The sequence below is a fragment of the Cariama cristata genome, unplaced genomic scaffold (assembly GCF_000690535.1).
Source record: "Cariama cristata isolate BGI_N322 unplaced genomic scaffold, ASM69053v1 scaffold9877, whole genome shotgun sequence".
Lineage (NCBI taxonomy): Eukaryota > Metazoa > Chordata > Aves > Cariamiformes > Cariamidae > Cariama > Cariama cristata.
Genome location: NW_009626078.1, coordinates 21,974 through 43,456, shown reverse-complemented (window position 1 = coordinate 43,456; position 21,483 = coordinate 21,974). Strand labels below are relative to the sequence as shown.

Here is a 21,483-nt window from a genome sequence, read left to right as displayed (position 1 = left end):
TCAAAGAGCTGAGCCAAACTAATCCCAGTTTCATTATTCTCATGGTTCCAAGGTGTTCTAAGTGTTTGAAGCAATTCAAGCAAAGAATGATCTAACATCTTAGACATGCTGTGATTACTTTTATTTTCTCCATTTAGTACTCCTGTGTCCCAAATCTGAAAAAAAAAAATGCTAACCTCTTGCTAAGATGGATGCCACCCCAGCACCCAGCAAACACACAGGCAGTTTTCCTTACGCACCTCAGTTGGTTTCTTCATGCTGGAGGCAGTGATGATGCCTACTGGAGATTCTTTTCTTGTGTTTTATATTTAGCAACAACTGATCAAACCTACAGCCCTTGCAGACGACTGGCAATTCCAAAGATGCCTTTGAGGGACAGTCACAACATCTAACCTTGATCTCTTGCATTTTTGAAGCACCCACCTCTCTTTGGTAACATTTTGCCTCCTAGTGGAGAGCACCGACACAGAAAAACCCGCATCAGAAAAAGCTGCAACTGCTGTTTTCTTGTAAAAGAGAAACAATAGATGAATTGTTTGCAAAAGGTTGAATTATTAAGATCCAAGGGTAGATTGTGTAGAGGAATGGAATTAACACTGTTTCCTACTCTCTCAGCTGTATCACAGTAGAAAGATTCTGTTTTCATTCCAGCCACTGCTATCACTGTCTTCCGCCACTCATTTTTACATGCCCAAACCTTTCTATACCAGGTTAAATAAGACGTTTCCTAAGAGCGAACGCAGACAAATCATTCAAGACACTCAGTCATTACACAGCAACCTCACTTCCACCAGCCCTCTCCCCACCTCGAGTCAGTCTGCCAGTCCTTCGATTTACAGCAACTAATTACATGGGAAAGGACAAAAGGCAACATCTTTGGTTCAATTAAAGTCAGAAGTGTATGTGGTGAGTTGGGAGGCTATACACCTTCGCTACAGCCTGAGATGAAGAGCTGAAGACCAGTGCAGAGGAAATTACATCCTAGCTATCTCATGCCCAAGAACAACCAATTCCAGAGCCAACAATAAAAAAGTTTAATATTAGAATTCTGTCATCCAGCAGCCCCTCTCCAAGAGGGGGAAATGTATTTCTGTTTATCAGCACTAACAGAGCTTTTTCCAATCAGGCTGGAGAAAAAAAAAAGTATGTATTTAGATAATAAATGCTGGCGTAGAAGTTGCCTCAATAGAACAGGAAGGGAAAGCAGAGTGTTGCTGCATAGTCAGTGCTTTCTCAGACGCTTCTCAGCAGGAAAACAGCGAAGGGACTTCAGCCACAAAACTTGCCTACACCTCAGCATCGTACCAGCCGGATAACCAACTTACACTGAACGTTGTTGACAACAGCGTCGCTGTGGTTCAGAGCATGGCAGTAATTTTGCAGATCCTAACCTCTTCAGGGGTTGTTGGTATTTAGGTAGCATCACCGGCTTCAAGACAAGATGCTAGGGGACAGAACTCTCTTTCTGTATTTAGACCAGTTTTTGAGGACTGAGAATTGAGAATTTGCCTTGGTTTCACTGAGCACTGGAAGAGACGGCTGGAATGGAGCAGCTGCTTTTCTGTAACTGTGCATGGTGGTGGAGGGCAGCATTACCCCAGTACAGACCCTGCTCAGCAAGCTGGCCAGGATCAGGCCCAGAAATCACAACACAGAAGCTAGCAGAACGGGGTACCCTTCAACACGCAGCAGGGAAAAGGTCAGTAATTTCAAAAATACCTGTAAATAGAGAATGTAAGAGGAACAGCGAAGAGGATAAAAAGCAACCTGACAAAATGTATTCTATACATACTTTTATTAATAAAATATAAGATTTACAGCGTATGTCAATGGACAGTGTGCTTAAGAGAATTATCTAGTTGGATAGTATGACACCAAAGTCAGTAGCTGGTTCTGGTGAGGATAAATTAAACCTCAGATGACATGCCAGGGATCACCGCTACTGACAAAACCAAAAATCCTTCCCAAGACTAGCTTTAAAACCTCCAGTTCCATCCCAACACACACAGCTGAGGTCCGAGAGGCAGTTTCGCTTGAATGTAGTATTGCTAGGAGGCTGCGCTTTGTTCTACGTGAAATCTACCTGTTCAGTTCTGTGTCGTCTTCACATCCTCACTTCCTTTTGTGTCTGTGCTAAGCAACTTCTCAGGTATTCAGTGCATCATTCAGGATACAGATACACACAAGAGCAGCAGTCTTAATGCCACAACCCTCAATCTTCCCAAAATAGCAGTCATTAAACCTACGCCGTTCTTCACAAAACGGAGATGAATTTTACCAGCTCTGATGCAAAAGAGGAGTCTCATTACCTCTTTGCCCTTGCAATAAGATAAAGAATAAACTTTGGCCCTGATCCTGTAAACACCACACCTGTACACATGATTAACGTTACTCAAGTTGTTTCCTTAGCTATTAGGAAGTATAGTCATTTGAGTAAAATTAGTCACATGCTATGTAAGTAGGAGTAGGGCCTATGAGTTTATTCACCCATTGGAAAACAGTTGCTGTCCCTGGGGCAGTTAATATTTTTTTTTTTTTTTTACAAGGCTAACAGGTGAAAAAAAAAAAGGTTAAATCCTTACAAAGGCTCATGGTCAGGCATGCATGTTACAAGACAAGTACTGTATTTGACAGAACCAGATCTAATAAATATTAGAATTTTTACATTTTCAAACCACTGCACAAGGACTTAAAGAAATTAAAGTATGATTGCAATAGTAGTCTTGTTAACAACCTCTAACCCAGCCATAATTTTACAGCAGAAACAGTATCTTAGTTGATCAAATAATAGAGGCATTATAATAACTACCTATAACTAAGCCACAGAAATAATTTAAATATAGGTAAACTGAAAAGTGAAAATTCTCCCAGTCAAGGTAAGTTCACGACGACTTTAAACTTCATTCTGAACATTTCTGTGAAGGAAGAGTAAACCTAAAAGCACAATTAGCAAAAATACCTGGAGGTAAAAACTCATGAGCCTTATAAAGCATCAATATCTAGTTCATCTTTGGATAAGCCTTATTTGCTGAAGAGTTTAAATCTCTCAAATAACTATGAACACTTATTTCATGCAGCTTCTGTACTCCATGTATTTTCTAATCGTTGCACCATTTAACATTTCTGTAAGTGCAATAACTTTGCAAAGCCAAACGCCAGAAGAAACACTTGCATGGTAAAACTACATTTCCACTCAGTTACTGTTAGCAATAACATACAGAAAATAGAGCATCTCAGAATGCAGCGTAGTAATTATCTATGTAACCACTCGGTATTTTGTACTACGTAACATCATACTGCCAGACAAGAATTCAGACAACTTTTTAAAAAGCCACAGGGGACTTCGTACTCTAAACAAGGCATTAAAGGTATTGTATCCTAAAACAAGGCATTAAAGAAACCAGGATGAACCTAAACATTAAGACATTAGTCCCATAAAATGGATTTTAAAACCTGAAAATTCTATTCCCGTTCCAATTTAAGCAACAGTTTAAAAAAAGAGCCTTCAAGGATACTGGAACAGTAACTGACCTGTTCAGACTATGGCAAAATCTGACAGCAGTTTATGGTTTTGAAATAGAAGCAGTCAACCCACACTACGGCTGGTATTCTTGTCATTCATGAATGAATGCAGATACTTGTGAAATCCCTCCCTCTCTTCATTCCCATGAAAAATAATTAATACTGGTTAAAATCATTACAAAAAACATCATTTTATTTTCATGCATCTAAGGTAAAACACAGAGTATTTGTATAAAGAGGTAGATTAAAAAAAAGAAAACAGATTCTCCATTGTTTGTCACTTTTATTCAGTAGTTTGTTTGTTTTTTTCCTTATTTTCTCTTTTTTGGTGCCAGACATGGCAAGGAGTGATTACAGTCAACTGTTTATTAAAACATTTGTTGCAACACAGACCCCCTGTACCACTGACCCCAAACGGACCCATTTCATGTGCTTTATTTTGTTTGGGGTTTTGTTTTGTTTTTTTCTCCTTTTTTTTTTTTTCCTCTTTTTTTTTTCTATACACCACCACCAAGGTTAGGTGGAGGGGGATGAAAGGGAAAGGGGGAGTCCAGGAGGCCAGAAGGAGGAGGAATGCTACAAGCCACAGCAAGAATGAGCTGTATTTAATAAAAAAAGGGGGCCACGAATGATACAGTAATGAGGTTACACAATTAAATCCCATAGCATGATTGAAGGCTTTCCCTGTGTTTGACGTCATCACAATGGAAGGCATAAAAAGTGGAGTAAACCGATGTTGATACAGTCCAATCTAGTCCATTAGGCAAGATGGTGCAAGTAGTCATTTAAATTAAAAAGTGCCCTATCCTCACCTAAATGGCTAGCAGACATGGAGAAGAACGCAGTGACGGATCAACAGAGCTTTCTCCATGTAGCTATAAAAGTGTGTTGTCATATGGCACATTTTTAAACACTGGAAAGGGGTGCCATAATGGACCTCTCATTCTCTTTCGTTTACAGGTACAAATGCTAGATTCAACTATTTCAACTATGCAGGAAGTGGACTCTTCAGGTAGGAATGCCAACCCTAATTCATTTTGTCTTGAAATATATACAAGTTGTTTGTAGTAGCTACAGCAATGATGTTTTCCTTAGGATGCCAGGCTGTGTGTAGAATCTTCTTGTTGAAGTCTAGGCTGTCAACACTGATTTCATCCTTCTTTCGCTTACCACTTGCGCACACTTTACGTGGCTTCAAAACGGTACGGGGTTTATTGTTTTCCCGGGATGCCTCTAAGGTGATGTCTCGTTTTGTGTTTCTGTCAAACATTCTGAAGAAGTTGTTGTAAGATCCTGTCATGACAATGCTGCGGGGAGGGAGAAGGAAGAAAGTAAAAGCTCAGTTGAAAATAACCTCTCTTTTGATTAAATCTGAGGTCCCAACTAAGATCATGCCTTATTATACAAGCAGAAAGCAGGCATCCTTGCCCATACCTTCTACAATCTAAAGTGGAACACTAAGGCATTTGAATGTTTTATAAGTTTTTAGAAAGAGGTATCTTTTTCCTTAAATCAGACCTTTTAAGGTACATACTTTGTTATTCAACTTGAATGTCATCATTCAATTTGCTTCTCATGCACGCATGGGGAAGCAATCTAACAAAAACCAAATACATCAGATTTTTAGCCATTTAATTTTAGTTACACACAAGTTGCAGAAATTTAGGTGCTAGCTAACACAACTAGTTTGTGATAATACCTTATAGGACACCCTTATTCTACATCAGCTTTTCAGTAAGTCAAATACACTTGGAAGTTTCCCTGTCCTTTCTCTGCCTCAAAAAAATATTTGAGCAGATTAAGTTTACACAAAAAAAAGCTACGCCTGACAATACTGATATGGATATAACGAGCTGATTTAGATCTAGCAAATAAGCAGTTAATTACATGCTTAACACAAAAGGAATAGCTGTCTTAAATGGTACTATTGGCTAGTCAACCATGCCCGAGTGAGGCACACTTGACAGCTCACTCTAAGAAGGAAAATTCCTAGAAGGCTTTCCCCAAGTGTTCTACATTTTGACAAAGCAGCTTAAATAGAAAACACACACACACAGGTTCCCCAACAGGGCTGGTGCAGATTCTTAAAGGCAGAGCACACAATCAGAAAACAGGGTTTGAGTACATGGGCCTTATTCCCACACAAATCATTCCAAAGTCAGATCATAACAGATGACACAGAGAAAAACAAAACAAACAAAGAAATACCAACCAACCCAACCCCAAAGATAAACACTAGGGGCAATAAACCTAGTGGATTAGGGTATCGGTAAAATTTCACCAGTTTAAGTCTGCAGAAAACCATCTCTGATTCTACTGCTTCATGCATCTCGCCAGTTTAAGCTAGAACATTTGGTTAATATTTCACTCTGGCAAAGTGGCAAAACTAATTTCTAATCAAATTCCGTGTCTCTCTAGTACAAAGGCAATGGTCTGTAATCCTATGCTACACCATCAAGGGTTAGCAGCTAATATACATACGTTAAAGTCTACTGAAGCACTAAAATATTATCCAAGCCAGTCTGTGAATAAAACCAGACAAGATATTTGAGGTCATGCTTCAAGTTGCCTGTTTTAAGAATAACTTGGAAAGGTCTTAAGCATATATAGAGAAGAATTAAACTTGCCTGTCTGATCCATTCCAACAGCATTCAAATTTGTCAAAAATGCAATCGTTCTCATACAGTGAACAAAGTTTACTTCTGAGGTATTCGTGCACCTGGAAAAAAATTGTTTGAAAACTAAATGAACACTGAACCTGCATACCTGTAAAGCAGTAGTTAAGTATCTGAGAGTGCTTACACCCTGTCCACAGGAGCACACACAGCTCCCTCCTCCGACCATACAGATAAAGAGCAAAATGAACAGATGCATGAATTAACATATTCTGCTCTAGAGAGTTCCAAAGGAACTCGAGTAGCAGCAAGTCACTCGGGGTGGGGAGAGAGACAGCTCCAAGAACTTAGCAATTCTTCAGAATGCTTTCCCTCTCTGAGCAGTTGTCATACCCTCACTACCCTTTTAGATATTGGAAAGGATTTATCAGACTTTGCTTCTTTCTAAAAAAATCATGCTTTGGTGACTGATCTTCCTCCTATGCATGATGAAGAGGATCCTTTCACAAATTTTCTTATAAAGGAAACACCACAGCGATTTTCAGTGCCAGTTAAAAACATTTTCTGCAAAGGAAATGTTTTACCTCCCATTTTCTCCACGAAAGAACAGGAGAAAATAAAGTCAACTGAAGACTCTAAGAGAGATGTGCTATCTCATGGCCCAAGATTACCTTTCCACATTGCCATTGTGTAAGAGGAGGCTTTTTCATACCCAAACATGGGTTTGGGCTCTGCAATCAGCCTGCAAATAGCAAGATCCTTTAGCACATGTGTGGAACCCACAAGTCTCACTGATGCTTTGCCTGGACATAGTGATCTATAGACAAAAATTCAACTAAGACTCAGCATCCCTCAAGGTTTTGATTTCTAGCCTACATCATCTTCAACAAATACCTGGTATGTTTCCACAGGTCTATTTTCCATATTTAAATCCCAGATCTTCACTGACAGATAATCTCTAGTCATCATGTATCGACCACTATGGCTAAATTTGACATCAGATATGGAAGAGATGATTTCAGAAAAAAATGATCTGTTGCTAGGATCTTCTGGTTCTTCAAACACTGTATAAAAATAAGATGGGCATTTCAGGAGGTAAGTTTATGTCTCTTCCAATACAAGATATACTCAAATTAGGTTAACATTTTCTCAATAAGCTTGCCACATTGGGCTACTCCGCCTGAGTTATATAAAATAACTTTCAATGAGACAGCCTTATAATACAGTTGCCATACTCTGAAATATTTCATTTTCGTAGCAAGTCAAGGTCAGCTTCTAAATATTCTAAATATTCTACTTGCTAATATTTGCGGCCTTCATTCATACATGTAAGATTTCTAGCATGAAGCACAGACCAAACAACTAGCATGTGACCTCCTGAAGTATGCAGAAAGCCATTCCTAGTCCTATTGTCTAGGAGGACTCCCCAGCTTAAGCTGCTAATAATTTTATTGACTACTTTTACTCCAGCAAAATATGAATCTAATTTTAAAATTTACTTAGATTTTAGGCTTTAGATCTATTCAATGTACTACAGAAATCCAATACAAATATATACACGCACACACTTCAGTGTTTAATATATTCCTATTAAGTGCTTAGTTTCATCTAACAGCAAGATATATTCCACAAAAAGGCAATAAACAATGCGAGACAGAACTTACATTTTGAATGTCTGTCACAGAGTGCCGATGCTCTCATATCACAGAGACGGATCGTTCCTTTACTGCTGCTGTATACAAATGTATTACAGCTGTTTGGGTGGAACTCTGCAGCTGTTATCACCTCTGTGAGCTCTTCCATGTTGGCAGGCTTAATATCTACAATATCTACAGCACTTTGTTAAGAAATTTTCTCCAGTTTTCACAACATATTTTTCAGCTTTAAATGTATTCAGCAATGCTTTTTCAGGACTGTGGGACCCAGTCACAAACTGGATAAAAGTTAAAATCAAGTCCCGCAATTTGTCTAGAAAGCAAGACTGTAACATTGCACTCTGTATCAGTTTCATGTTAATTCTTGTAACAGCAAAAGCCTGCTTAATTTTTTTGCTCTACTTCAGCAGTAATTAATTCTATACTACATGTACATCACTCAAGTTTTTTCACATAGAACTTTATTTTTACTTAAAACTCTAATTGCGCTGCTACATTATAGAGAAGGCACATGTGATTCCTGCTCAGGATCCTGCTGATTTGTCCACACATCTCTGCTCCCAGCAATGAGACCGAATACTCCTGTGATCCTACTGCCTGCAACATTCATAGGTGCACATGCAAGAGGGGCTGATGGTTAGAAGGTAAAAAAAGAATAAATACTGTTGAGATAAGGATGCTACTCCTGACTTGCTGCTTACTGCAAGTCAAGAAAATTTTCACAAGCGAGTTCACTGTAATGCTGCCTTCCGGAACTGCTCATCTCACTTGAAACTTTAAGCATTTTTCTCCTTTAAAAGAGTCTGGTTTTCACCATGCAAATGACTACTTCTCCTTATATTGCTCATGCTGAGCTACTTCTCCAGAAATAAAAGCACTTAAAACTACTAGGGAGAAATGTGGAGAAACAGGCTATACAAAAAGCTTTTCATGAAAGGAAATAAAACCCACCACTTTTGTTGTAACCAAACTGTTCCCATCATACAAAACAATGAGAAAAAGATACTAAAACTTCTGTCTGTAATTTCTAGGTGCCACAGGTTAATCCGCAAGTCATCTGCGGATAAGTATGTTTCATAATCGCTATTAATGGAGATGGAATTGATGTGATACGTGTGAGCATTGGCAAATATTCTTCGTGGACTAGCTTCAACCATGAGGTCCATGGGCCTGAACACTGGCACCTGCAAAATACAAAGCAATGGAAGTTTGAGATGCAAATGTACTACAAACACATTAGCACTCGTAACTGCAGTCCTTCAATACTCCAAGGCGATTAAAATATCTCAAAATCACCTCAGAAGTAAATGTGTCTGCCAACTGGCATCACAGAAAATGTGAAGTTAATAATCTGATGGGGCAGACCCACTGAGCCACAGGCTAATCTGTGTGCCGGGCGGAGGGAGAGGAGAAATCACTTGAATGTGGCTAATTCACAGACAGTGAACTACTCACCCGTAGTGTTGTAACTGTAGTAGGATCCCTATACCGTCCATCTTCTTCCTTTAAATTATAACCCTCTGGTCTTTTGTCCCTTTCGCTGATTTTCCATAACTTTATTGTTTTATCTGAAATAAAACAGTCACAGTTTAAAAAAATCAAAGCTCTAGCAAAGATACTAGACTTCACACTTGATGCACTTTAAGATGAAGCCTTCAAACAAGACAAGACCACCTACGTGTACCAAAAAAAGACAAAAATACTGCTTGCAGAAAACAAGGTAAAAAGCAAAGTGTTAAAAAGACCTCCTCCACAGCTTGTTCTTTTTAAAAAAGTTTTAACAAGCTTCAGTTAGAATCAGGGTTGTTATGAATGACTAATATAAAGCTCTCACACAGTTAGTTATACACATACGAAGGTACTGAATGACAGCTTAGCTAAGATCCTTTTCTATAAAGCAACCAACTCAGAAATGACTAATATACCACCCCGTGTTGTGGGACTTCTGCATCTGGGTAAGCCAGAACAGCAGTATAGTTAAACAGCGTAACGCTTGTGTAGCCACATCCCTCAATACTTGCATTTAAAACCAACTTGCTTCCAGCCTTCTAAAAGCAGAGAGGATTAGAGAAAATCCTATGTAACAATAGGTTACCATGCAAAATTAACTATTAAGTCATAACTTACCATTTGTAGACAATAAAAACTGAGCAGCATTTTTCTGGGGTAACCACCTAATTTTGTTGATCTTCTCTTCAATTTCTAAACTTTTCAAGTAGTCAAACTCTGGTTCATGGCTTTGAAAGGTACTGTAAACATTGTATTCTCCCCTACTGTGAGGCTGGGTTTTGTTCTAAAAAGAGAATTAAATTATCAAGATAGGTATGCAAGGTACACAATGCTTTTCAAGGTTGCAGGCAGAAGCCAGACTAGATATTTATGCAGCAAGATATATAGGCAGACTGCTAATTAGCATAAGAATAGGTTAAAGACTTCTACACTCTCCTGTCGCCTATGCCAGATTTACCAGGAGTATCCTTTGGTGTACAATGTGCCTTATTTTAACAAGCCTGCAGAACAGACAAAGAGGATCATCTCTTTCACAAGAACTTGATTAGAGTTTCTACTACTTTGGCTAAGAAAGCATCAGCGAAGAGACAGTTATCGCAGCAGCTTTTGATTCCTAAAGTTTCCAGAAGCTCCCCTCAGCCACATGAATAATATCTCCAGCAAGTTCTCATACTAATTCCAAGCAGCTGAACTTACAAACTAACATTTTTGCCTAAACATTCTAGGCATGATAAGCTCTCTTTTTTAAAAAACCTCAAAAATCATCATTCTCTCATCTTTAATCTTTCCACCTTTAAGCAGAATATTCCCCAAGAGAACTACACAGCCACATTCATCATATTCTCATCTTTAATCTTTCCACCTTTGTTTTTTAAGCAGAATATTCCCCAAGAGAACTACACAGCCACATGTACGGCAAATCTACCCTGTGCTTAAGTTCAGCTTGCTAGGCACACTATGGATATCCCACGTCACCTCTAAATTTATACAAGCAGCTCCACTATCCTGGTTTATAATCTCCACTATTCCCCGAGACCTTCTAAACCGCTTCAGAAGCTTTTTCTTCCTCATTCTGGAGATAAGGAGAGAAAAGCTTGACACCTCTGGTGAATACATTTTTGATATTACAAGTCAAACCTGCAGTTAGCCTGTTGAGGACAGAACTGTTTGGAAAACTGAAAAACCTCCAAACCTGCATGATTCCTTTTTCTAAAAAGCTATGTTTTAGGCAGTGGCTTCCTAGCACTAATATCACCCTGCATTGACTGAACGTGAAATTCCTTCCAACAGGTAAGGTGACAGAAAACTGGAAGAGTTTCTGAAATACTGCTCGCTAGGTGTACCTGAAACTAATTCAAGCTTAATTTTGTGATATATTCCTGTTCCACCCATTTCAAGAGGTTGCACCATTAGGTGCTTTTCCTGTGGTATGTTCTTGACCAGGGACTTCGCTCCTTCCTTCTCCTGTGTGTCTCATGTCCATCCATTCATTTCAATCCTTAATACCTCACTAAAACATACTTCCTGATGTGATCCTTGCTAGCCCACATTTGTCACATTCCTTGCATTATTTTCTCTTGCTTCATACCCTTACATTAATAGGTGGCAGGAATTCTTACATTTTACAATAAGCTGTGGGGGAAGGAAAAGTGGACAAAATGCTTCAAAGTAAAATTTGGCACTAGAATATTGTACCACACTTACCAATTACACTGGCTTTCCCAGCCTAGAGAACGGAAGGAACTTTGTTCTAAGTTTCAGTGAGACCTAACAAGTTAAGCAGGGTCACTGCATAGAACAGGCAAATTCTGAAGTAAATCTATTGTGCTTTAGGAAGTGCTGGTCATGATTCAGGGAACTCTCCTTCAATTCCATCCTTACCATAATGATTGAGTCTTAAAAACACTTCTTGTATATTCTAGTAAAACTCTACAGGATTAGAGTAATATATAAAACCAATAATATATGAAATCCATCCTTGGGATAGAAGCAAAATTTAAACCATCAGACCACCTCATGGCACTCAAAAAAAAAAAAATCAAAAGAAGAGGTGTTGGCCCAAGTGCCTGATGTTAAATTCCAATTTAGGTAATTACAGGCTGCCTACACAAATTCCTCCTTCAGTTTCAATGAGATACAGTATTCATTTCCTGCCTGATACTTGGGTAATGTCACTTGCTTCGCGACACAGAAGGGCTGCCACATTCCAACTCAGGGGTGGCAGCATTTTGGCAGTGGGTAAAGTTACACAAACTTGTGTAACTCTATACACAGTGCTTGTGTTTTAGTGGTTTTCTTCCTGTACCTATGGTCTGTGAAGCACTCAAATGCAGTCTGGTAGAAGGTGATACAAAAATCCAACCGAAATGCCTAACTGTCTTTCAGATACTCCTATGTATAAAACTTGCTCTGGACAGCTGTACATATGGCATAACCAACTACCGATGCATTAAGGAATCAAGTCCCCATGTTCATTCCCTAAACAGCAGGAAGTCAAACTATGCCCGAAACAATTCTGTGCAACTTGACGTGATAACCCAGGTGGTTCTTACTACACCAAGATTCACAGATCGTAAAGGATACAAGCCATGGGTTATGCATCAAAACCAAAAGTAGTCACTTAGAGGCAACTCATCTGAGAACAAATTAGCTATTTAAGATTTAAGCTACATTAAAGGATCTTTAACGGATGCAAACTAAAACTTGGAGTTTAAAAAAACAAAACAACAAAGCACCACAAGAGCTCGTGCCCAAAATTACAGGAAGATTACAGTAAGGATACTCGACATCTCAGACTCCGGCCAAAGACTCTCGGGGAGAGGCTAACCAGTCAGGAACACCCCACCAGATGGCACCCATGACCAAAGGGAGTTATTTGTGATGAGAAGGTGCTACACTCGGATTGCCTACGTACCAGCAGAAAGCAACTTGTTCTGGGGAACTGCGGAATTCTTAAGGTTTAGGATCTTTAGAATTGATACTGAATGAACCACTAAGGAAAGAAGTAACAGCATGACTGAGGCAGTGAGATGACAGAAGTGCCTTTTTATCCTCTCCCTGAAACAAATTCTAACCCAGTCAACTTCTAACTACAGCCTTAAGTTAAAAATCAAGCACTCCATCTCAGCTTTCCCACCTTGAACATGGGAGTACAGGCCCTTTCCTAGCATTAGGAGATTCGTCTGTAGAGTTCTGCAAAGACCAAAAGAACAAGTATAAAATGAAGAGATACCTTTGCTATGATGATTCTATGCTTTTACCTGATTGATATCAGAATGGAAAAGGACATCTTAGGGCACAGTTATGTACTCACTTATGGGCAACTTTTATTTCCCCGACTACAGTGAAATCTGAAATAATAATCACAGCCACGCAGAGTCATTGTAAGACAACCAGCTTCAGCTTCCCCAAGGTCTTTTTGCATCCTATCCTCCCTTTTTTGTTTTCACTTTAAACACTCTTTAAACCACAGCTAAAGAGTGTTTAAATTAATTTCTAACAGTGTCACAAAGTTCCCAGTAATTTCTTCACTCTTAAATTTCATTATTTTAATCACTTATTACACAGGCATGCACTTTGTGTAAAGTTTTTTATAAAAACATGGTCCTTTTCTTTAAAAAGAGAATGAATAAAACCAAAGGAGAACATTAAATGTACTTTAATTAGTTAGCACTCACCTCCTGCTCCTGTTGAAAGATGACAACTCTACCTCCTTTGTCTCCTGTTGCTAACAACTCTCCAGAATGATTAAATTCTACTGTAGAAATTATATCCGCTGCACAGGAACAAAAATAAACCCCACAAGTTAATAGTTCTTCTAAATACTAAGTGGCCAAGAAAGCTACGATTATGAGTAAAAAAGAGAATGCATACTTCAATTCAGTTTCAGTGTATTTATGTTATAAAATACAAGTAGGAATTTCTTCAAAAATAGAAAAGTAATTTTTTTAAGCTGTACATTTGAAAACCAGTTACTTGTTCACCATGCCAGAATACCAAGTTCAGTGTCGTGCACGAAATTGTTTTTAAAGGTTTAATATTGTCACTTCTTAGAACTGTTTTTCTATTATGACTGCTACTTTAGTATAGAAGTGGATTTTCAGTACGTACTGTAACAGCAGAGAGACTGTGTATATACATATTCCTACCTTTATTTTCTCCATTCTTTCTGACAGAAGATTTAGATATAAACATTACCCATATGATCTCAAAGCCTTTTTTTTTTTTTTAAAGGACCCTGTAAACATTTGACAACTTAAGGGTAAAACATATTAGGGTGGAGACGGTCAGACATCAGTGTCTAAGGAATGCAAGAATGTGGAACAAAAACAGCTACAGAAAATTAGGAAATAAATTCAACAGACTGTCCTAAAAAACTTAAGTATCTCTTCTGGATGAGGAATGTTTACATTACCACAAGTATTTTTATATGGAATGCTAAAATTAGATTGTAAATACATATTAACAAAAACCCAGTCATCCTAGTATCAAATTGATCTGTTTATACAGCCAAAAAAAAAAGGACAAAGTACGACTTAAGCTCAGCACACCAATTCCCATTCTCACATGCACACATGCCCCTCATACTTTCAAATAGCAGAATCAGAAGCCAAGCCATTCTTCAAACGTCAACTTCAAACTGCAATACAACTATATAAATGTAATATTCTGCAGAAGAAAGTACCTAGTTTTTTTACATATGCAAGTCTTCAGGCTATTTCGTTTTCATGTCAGTCTAATGTAGATAAACAACCTATCCACATTTTCTATTGGACAGTTTCCTAATTTTTTGAGTTAAAAGTCTGGTACCTGCTCTACAGAATGAAAGCTGCTGCTAAACAAAAGCTACTCAGTCTGATTTTGAACAGACACTACTGTGCAGCGTATCACAGGAGCTATCTTGTCTTAGGCAGCAATAGGGTGATTTCATTTGGAAGAAATGAAACATGCAGGATTTTCCTCTTATTCGTTTTAATACCAAAGTGAAACTTCCGTCACCCTCTGGTTGTCCCAAACAGACGGGCGGTGCCCTCTGAGGACATTAGCAAGCTGTTCTTCAATAACTGCATTACACAGCAGCTACGACCATGCAGCCTTATCTGTCTGACAACTGCACAATGCAAAGACAGCCTAGACAAGCAGGCCAAACTCAGCTGCAAAATCCTCAGAGGCAAAAGATGCAGAGTCAGATTCTTGGCACAAACCGGTGTGTACAGCTCAGTTGTGTTTTCTATACATACAGCACAAGCTCCATGTAACAAAGGTTAAACATAAGATTATCCTATCTCCATCGACCTTCCCTGCCATGATTATCTGGCACTGCTGAAAGACAAACAGGCTGAAATTTCTCAAGAACACTGTGTTAAGGACATCAATATGATGTAAGCTTGTATGTTGATAAACCAGATCACACACAGAAAAACCTTGATTTGAGTGCACTTTTTTTTTCCTGGAAGGTAAGGGTTACTTTATCCATTCATTCACATATTTGTGAACAAGATTAAGTGAATCATCTCACATCTAGAAGACTTAAGATTACATACCATTCAGATGAAGATAGGGCATTCAGTATGTACCTTTCACAGGTGAACAGGGCATAAAGATAACATACAATTAATCAAATCCTGTATGCAGAAAGAGTGAAGTGCAAACCAGGCAATCTAGTTTTGACTATTCCATACGATGCAAGCCACATTGCTGTAATACTCTGATGGGGTAAGACCTTAAGGAAGTTATCAACTAATTGAAGGAAAACAAGATAACTCGCCTCTCAATAGTGAGAAGTACACAGAATAACTACTGTTTTGAAAAACACTGAATTTAACACTGCAAGCCATGCCGGTCTTAAAACAGAGAAGATGATACAGCAAGTTATCAGCAGATCTAAATGTGTACATGTATGTGGAAGAAGAACAAAGAAAAAATCGCCTTAAAATCTTATGTATCCATCTAAGAATAGATGGAAAAATTCATCATAGTACTTATTTGGTGGAAGTCACTGAAAAGTTTTACAAGGTCAAAAGCCTTAGGCTTGAAGCCTTATGATTAGAACAGGCAGCATCAACAGCCAGAGAAGCCTTAAATTAAAGGATAAAACCTCCATTTTCTTAGGTCTGCTGATGTAATATATATATTGTATTTAATAATTATACAAGTCTCATATATAGCAGAAAGGTAATCACTTCATCCCCACACCTCCAAAAAGTCCAGTAGGCTCAGTCAGTGCTGACAAGGTACTCAAAACTCTCCAGTGCCTGATCCAACACCATGCAGAAGATCTTTTCAAGTACTTGGATCAATTTTAAATTAGAAACAGAATACATCCCTTAGCACCAATCACAACAGAAAATTATTAGATTTTAAACTCAAGATACATCTACAGAATCCAACGTGTCTTCTACACTGTAATCTTGGACTGTTCCCTTTACAAGGACAAAACAAACGTGCTAAAAAAGTAGGCATAAAAATTATTTCTGCTTAACTAGTCCCAAACCAGGGCTGAGATGCATATTTTATACAAAAATCAATACTGGAGAGCAAAGCAACCAATCATACATTTTAAATCCAACAACTCACCATTAAGAATATCGTATTCCCATACCTTGGTCAAAGAAAGAGACAGACATCAAGGCACTGGTGTTGAACTGGGCGGATTTAATAGGGTTTGAGAATTGACAGGGGAAGCATTTCATCTTCCGCAGTGCACTGATTTGCTTGTGTATTTTCATCTGTATTAACACCCTCGTTGCCGAAAAAAAAAAAACCCACCTAATGTTATCCTTTTCTTTTGAAATGGTAACTGTAATTCCCGTGACAGTACATGTAGGGTTATTTTAGTCCTTCAGCACCGCAACGGGGAAAAGAGCATCTATAGAACGGGCCGCCTTCTCTCTGCCTCCTCCCTTTTGTGCGTGCTATTTTTGCTACAGTCTCTAGGTGGGAGCCTTGCAAACCCCAGGGCTGCGCTCTCACTGTCCACAAGCTTGAAATGATCCCTTCCACACGCAAAGCGCACGAGGGAGGAATATTTAAGGGAGAAGCACATGTATAGTGTTCTCTTGTCACCAACGGCTTTTGGAAATATGATGCATTCTGTTGTCTACTGCTGAATTCATTTCAATGTCCTCTTCTTCAAACACCAGTATCAGAGATAAATAACCACCAAAACCTCATCTGATAACCACACCCCTGACAGGATACAGCTAGATAGCATTATCTGTTAACAGACTTCCACAAAGTTACCCACGCCTCGGAGATCAGATTTGTCTCCCTCCTCCCCCCAAGCATCTTGAGACATATTTGACACCACGATCAAGTGTGACATTTCAAGTGCTGAGATTTTAAAACACTACGGGGCAGCATCAAACACACAAAATGAAGACATCATTCTGACAAAAGCAAAAAACAGGACAGAAATGTCTGTCTGCATTCCTGTAGCGTACCTGCCATACCTGTACTAAGCTTCTCCCTCTTGCATAACTTGGGATAGACAGCTCGGGGGTTACTATAGTGTTTAAAAGTACCTCTTTGCACAGATGTATACATTTGTCCTTTAGTTCCACTTAAATAGCCCTTCATAGACACTTATTGTTAACACTGTAGAAACAAACTTCTGAGACTACTAAATACTTTCAAAGAACAGTTTCCAATGATGGGGGAGGGGGAGGGGAAGGAGGGAAAAAAAAAATCACCTACACAACTTGAAGTCCATTTACTGTTGTTGCACCTGTACATCACCAAGGGAAAATAAATGTTTTCCAGCAGGTTGAGTGAAATGCTATGAGTCAAACACAGAACTACTGCACAGTTGTATCCCTGCCTCCAAGGAACAAAACACACTACAGCCAAACCAAGGCAGTGACCCTAAAAAATCCCACCAAACTGGAGAGAGAGGCTTCTGGTCCCTGAGCTATCAGCACACGCCAAGAGGGCAGAGTCTGCTTTCCCCAGAGTCCTCAAAACCTCAACAGTTCCCCCAGAGACAGCCTCTACAATCTAAGTTTCTTGCAACTGCTGTCAAGGTTGCTTTTTCTTCTGCATATGATCTTACTTTCACAACCTGCTCTATGCTTTTTATGTATCGCTTCAATGATACATCTTCACTTTTAAGTGCTAGTCCTGTTTTAGCTAGTTCCTGTTTTAAGAGCCAGCCCTGCCTTAAATGGTGACAGTGCTCCAATAGAAATCAAAACCACCGCAAGGTCTGGATGCTTATCTTCACTACATTCAAGTAAGACTAGATTTTCCCATGGTAGACACAGAGACGGGAACCTGAAGAACCAAAGGAATCAAAACAAAGCGTCTAGCTTTGACAGAGAATGGGACCTTTTCCACCTTTAAAGGAAAGTAATGTTTAAAATAAGAAAAACTCTGTGACAGATGTTAAGAAAAACCCAAACATTTTCACACTTTGGGGCCCTTCCACACTTTTCAGTCAATGCTGAACAAGAACCACACATGCACTATCACGAGCAAGTTTTCTGAAATATTAGAGAAAGGGTCGTGCTGAAGTTTTACCGTTGTCAACAAGTCTACAGAATAAGGGAATGGAACAGCTTTCTCAATCCAAACAAGCAAAAGAAATACTGTAATCCAATGATTTTGTTCCAGAAGGCCCACTGTGAACCTGAAAAGCAATTCTGTATTGAATTTGTTTCCAATAATAGAATAAAAGGTATTTTATTAGTACAGAAGAGGCTATCTATTTTAATGTACCATGAACTTTCTATAAACCCTGCTTGTAAAACATGCTTGGTAGGCAAAACATGTCACCTCTCCACAGCAGCAAGTCAATCATGGCAGTGAACAAAGAGCGTCTTTATTTCACTAGACCTAAAAGGTTTCTGTGCAAGTTTTTGGAATCGCGTTGATCTGCCGCCTAAGCAGAGAGCAAGTAAATCAGTATGTTTACACAAGTGGAGCAATCTCCTGATGTTTCCAAGGACTGAACAAAGAATTGTAGTATTTAAAAAGCATTTTGGTACTTCTTCATTGTTTATACACCTTCCCCGTGGCTCAAAATACCATTTCTGGAATTTTCCAAAGGAGCAACTCAAGTCTCATCCATAATGTAGAGCAGATTACTTACAGGTTGGTAATTCTGTCCCAAAAAGTAAAAAGACAATTCACCGACCAAATGTGGAGCTCATTTCTTCAGTTTGCCAGTCTTACGTATAGAAGAAGCTATTTTGATCAAACTAAACTTAAATTGATCTTTCCAAGGATACTTCAGGAACGGTCTGGAACTGGAAACATTAAGAAAACGACTTTCAGGGTAATTATTAAAATCCGAGGAAGCTCAAAAAGCCTCAGATCGAGGAAGCAGCACAGGGATGGATAAACATCATGAGGGATAGAGACAATGAAATATCTGAATTCAACGCACAATTACTGAGCATACCCGACCCACTCTTCCTAGATTACCTCTAGAGATAAAGTCAATATGCTCAAAACTGAGCAAGAGTATCTATCCAAGAGAACTTGCAGACCTTAGGTGTCTAGAAATCACTTGTAAATTGTTTGGTCCTTTCTAATCCAGGGTAAAGCAAAACCTTCCTGCTTCAGACTACTGGACAGACGCAACTTCCGAAAACTCAAGCTCAAGTCACAGCTAATGACAGTAATGATTTTGTTTTGGAGTTAAGTACTTCATTGTTGGGCAAAAAACCCATCCAAAAACACTAGAGAGAAAACAGAAGCTCCTCCAAGGGTTCAAATGTTTTAGGCAACTACACAATACACTCTGAACATCTAAGTCATCCCAACATCACCCCACTGTTTGCGTGATTCTGATTTGCCACACTTTTCAAGAGTCCTAACAGACTGTGTGTTAAGTCTCTGAAGCTAGATAGCAAAGTGTCAATCTCAAAGTGAACAGGAAGGCTGTTTAAGTAAGATTAAGAACAAATGACTATGCATGTCGGTTTGCAGAGAAGAGAGCTCCCAACACAGGGTACCACAACTATACGCACCAGGGAAAGCGTAAGAGCGCAAAGTGGCAAACACTATTTAGTACTGATGGTATAGAAGAAAACACTCTCTGCATTCCAGCCTCATCCCTAATTTATGTATGTAGAGAGGGGGAGGGGAACACAAGGATTGTATACTTTAAAGTTACCATGACCAGTTTTACTATTGACTTCATTTCCCTTTTCTTCATTCACTTTCAAGAACGATTCTCTGCATTCATTCCGTCTCTCAGAAGTGACTAGGCAACAAAACCAAAGGCAGCTGGGATAAGGCATTCCTACTGTTCAATTTACTTCTCAAGAGTCATTCCAGAAGTCCTTTAAATAGATCTTTTCTCTACTAGGAAAGGGCATTAAAAACATATTAATTCCTCAGAAATATGGGGACGGGATGAAATAGGTGCAACACAGAAGAAAGCGGTGATCCTTGTGGCAAAAATTCTCCCTCCTGTGCCACGAAGCATTGCAAGAGCCAGCTGGTTGCTTGTTCTCTCCTAAGTACCAGGCCTGCAATACTGCTGCACACAAAGAGCACACAAAGCTCCCCTCCTGAACAGGGAGGGAAGTGGAATTTGTATGGTGGCCAGCTAGCTTCACAATGCCGCTGGCCCTGCCACCCTCAGAACACAAACACGGAGGAGCTGAAGACGCAGTTTAAGCAGCAGACAGTAATTAAGCTGGTTTTGTTGGCTTGTGCAAATCTGGGAAATCTATACACAGGGAGAAAGATTTATAGAGTGTTCCCTAGCATCCACTTTCATTCCAAGTGCTCCAGGCCTTGTGATGCTGGAAATAAAAAACATGCAATCGTCATGAACTCCTCATTTTCCCCATTGATTTTGAAAGCATTCTAGTTCTGTTTGGTAAAGATGTATTTAAGTGTTGAGGCTCTCCCAGTCCCATTTACAAATGTATATACATGTAATATATACACACAAGATACTAGTCTCCGAACAGTGAGCACACGTAGTACTTCACATCTGAAGCTGACTGCATAACCTACTCACCCTAAGTAAAATAACCAAATATAAACCTCGTCAAGCAGTCCTAAAAGTCCATACTTTCCCTCTATTTCTTGGACTTTCCTATATTCCCATTTATTTTCTTTTTTTTCACTCTTTCTTCTCCCCTTCTCTATCCAACTTTGCCAATCTTTGAGGAAAAATATAACTTTGTAGAATATGCAAGTCCTAGTTCAAGCAGGCGCTCATCTTTGGATTTGAAAGCCTGAGTGATTTATTCATTATTATTATTACACACCTTATTTTTAACTTCCTATTCAGTTCCCTGAAATAAAGGTTGGATCCCTCTTGATAAAGCTTTTCCTGGAGCTTCCTAAGTTACATTCACCTGACTGATGCCTGCCTTGCAGCTCTGATTCAGTTCGCTGTGGGCTGATAGGCAAACAGGGCTCTACTTTTGAACGGCAAAGCATGGCTCACACAGTATCCTCAAGTACACCACATCCTTCTGAAATTGTTCTTCATCCTGCCAAATCTACACACGAGCAATGACAGTAAAAACTCTGTTACCATCAGCCTTCAGTAGTAGGAGCTTGAATTCAGTCACTTTTTTTAATGAAAGCAGGAAAAATACAAGCTAAGGGAAGAAACCAGTACTGTAAGACAACTATTTCATAGGATATACGCATATTAGGATGGCTTAGAATTTACAGATGTGTTTATAACATGTTCTTAGATAGTCTAGAGATAA

The 21,483-nt window shown here is 39.0% G+C and overlaps 1 protein-coding gene across 1 annotated transcript in view; it reads right to left on the bottom strand.

The window, feature by feature from the left end:
* Window positions 1-3,788: 3,788 nt before the first annotated feature.
* Window positions 3,789-21,483, bottom strand: part of PPP2R2A (protein phosphatase 2, regulatory subunit B, alpha) — a 38,282-nt gene continuing 20,587 nt past the window's right edge. Inside the window, exons 3-10 of the mRNA XM_009703872.1 lie at window positions 13,480-13,577; window positions 9,920-10,085; window positions 9,248-9,360; window positions 8,799-8,976; window positions 7,802-7,966; window positions 7,032-7,201; window positions 6,150-6,241; window positions 3,789-4,829 (exon numbers count right to left, since the gene is read on the bottom strand). Of these exons, the coding sequence (XP_009702174.1) occupies window positions 4,550-4,829; window positions 6,150-6,241; window positions 7,032-7,201; window positions 7,802-7,966; window positions 8,799-8,976; window positions 9,248-9,360; window positions 9,920-10,085; window positions 13,480-13,577 (1,262 nt within the window). The 3' untranslated portion in view covers window positions 3,789-4,549. The remainder of the gene's footprint in view (window positions 4,830-6,149; window positions 6,242-7,031; window positions 7,202-7,801; window positions 7,967-8,798; window positions 8,977-9,247; window positions 9,361-9,919; window positions 10,086-13,479; window positions 13,578-21,483) is intronic.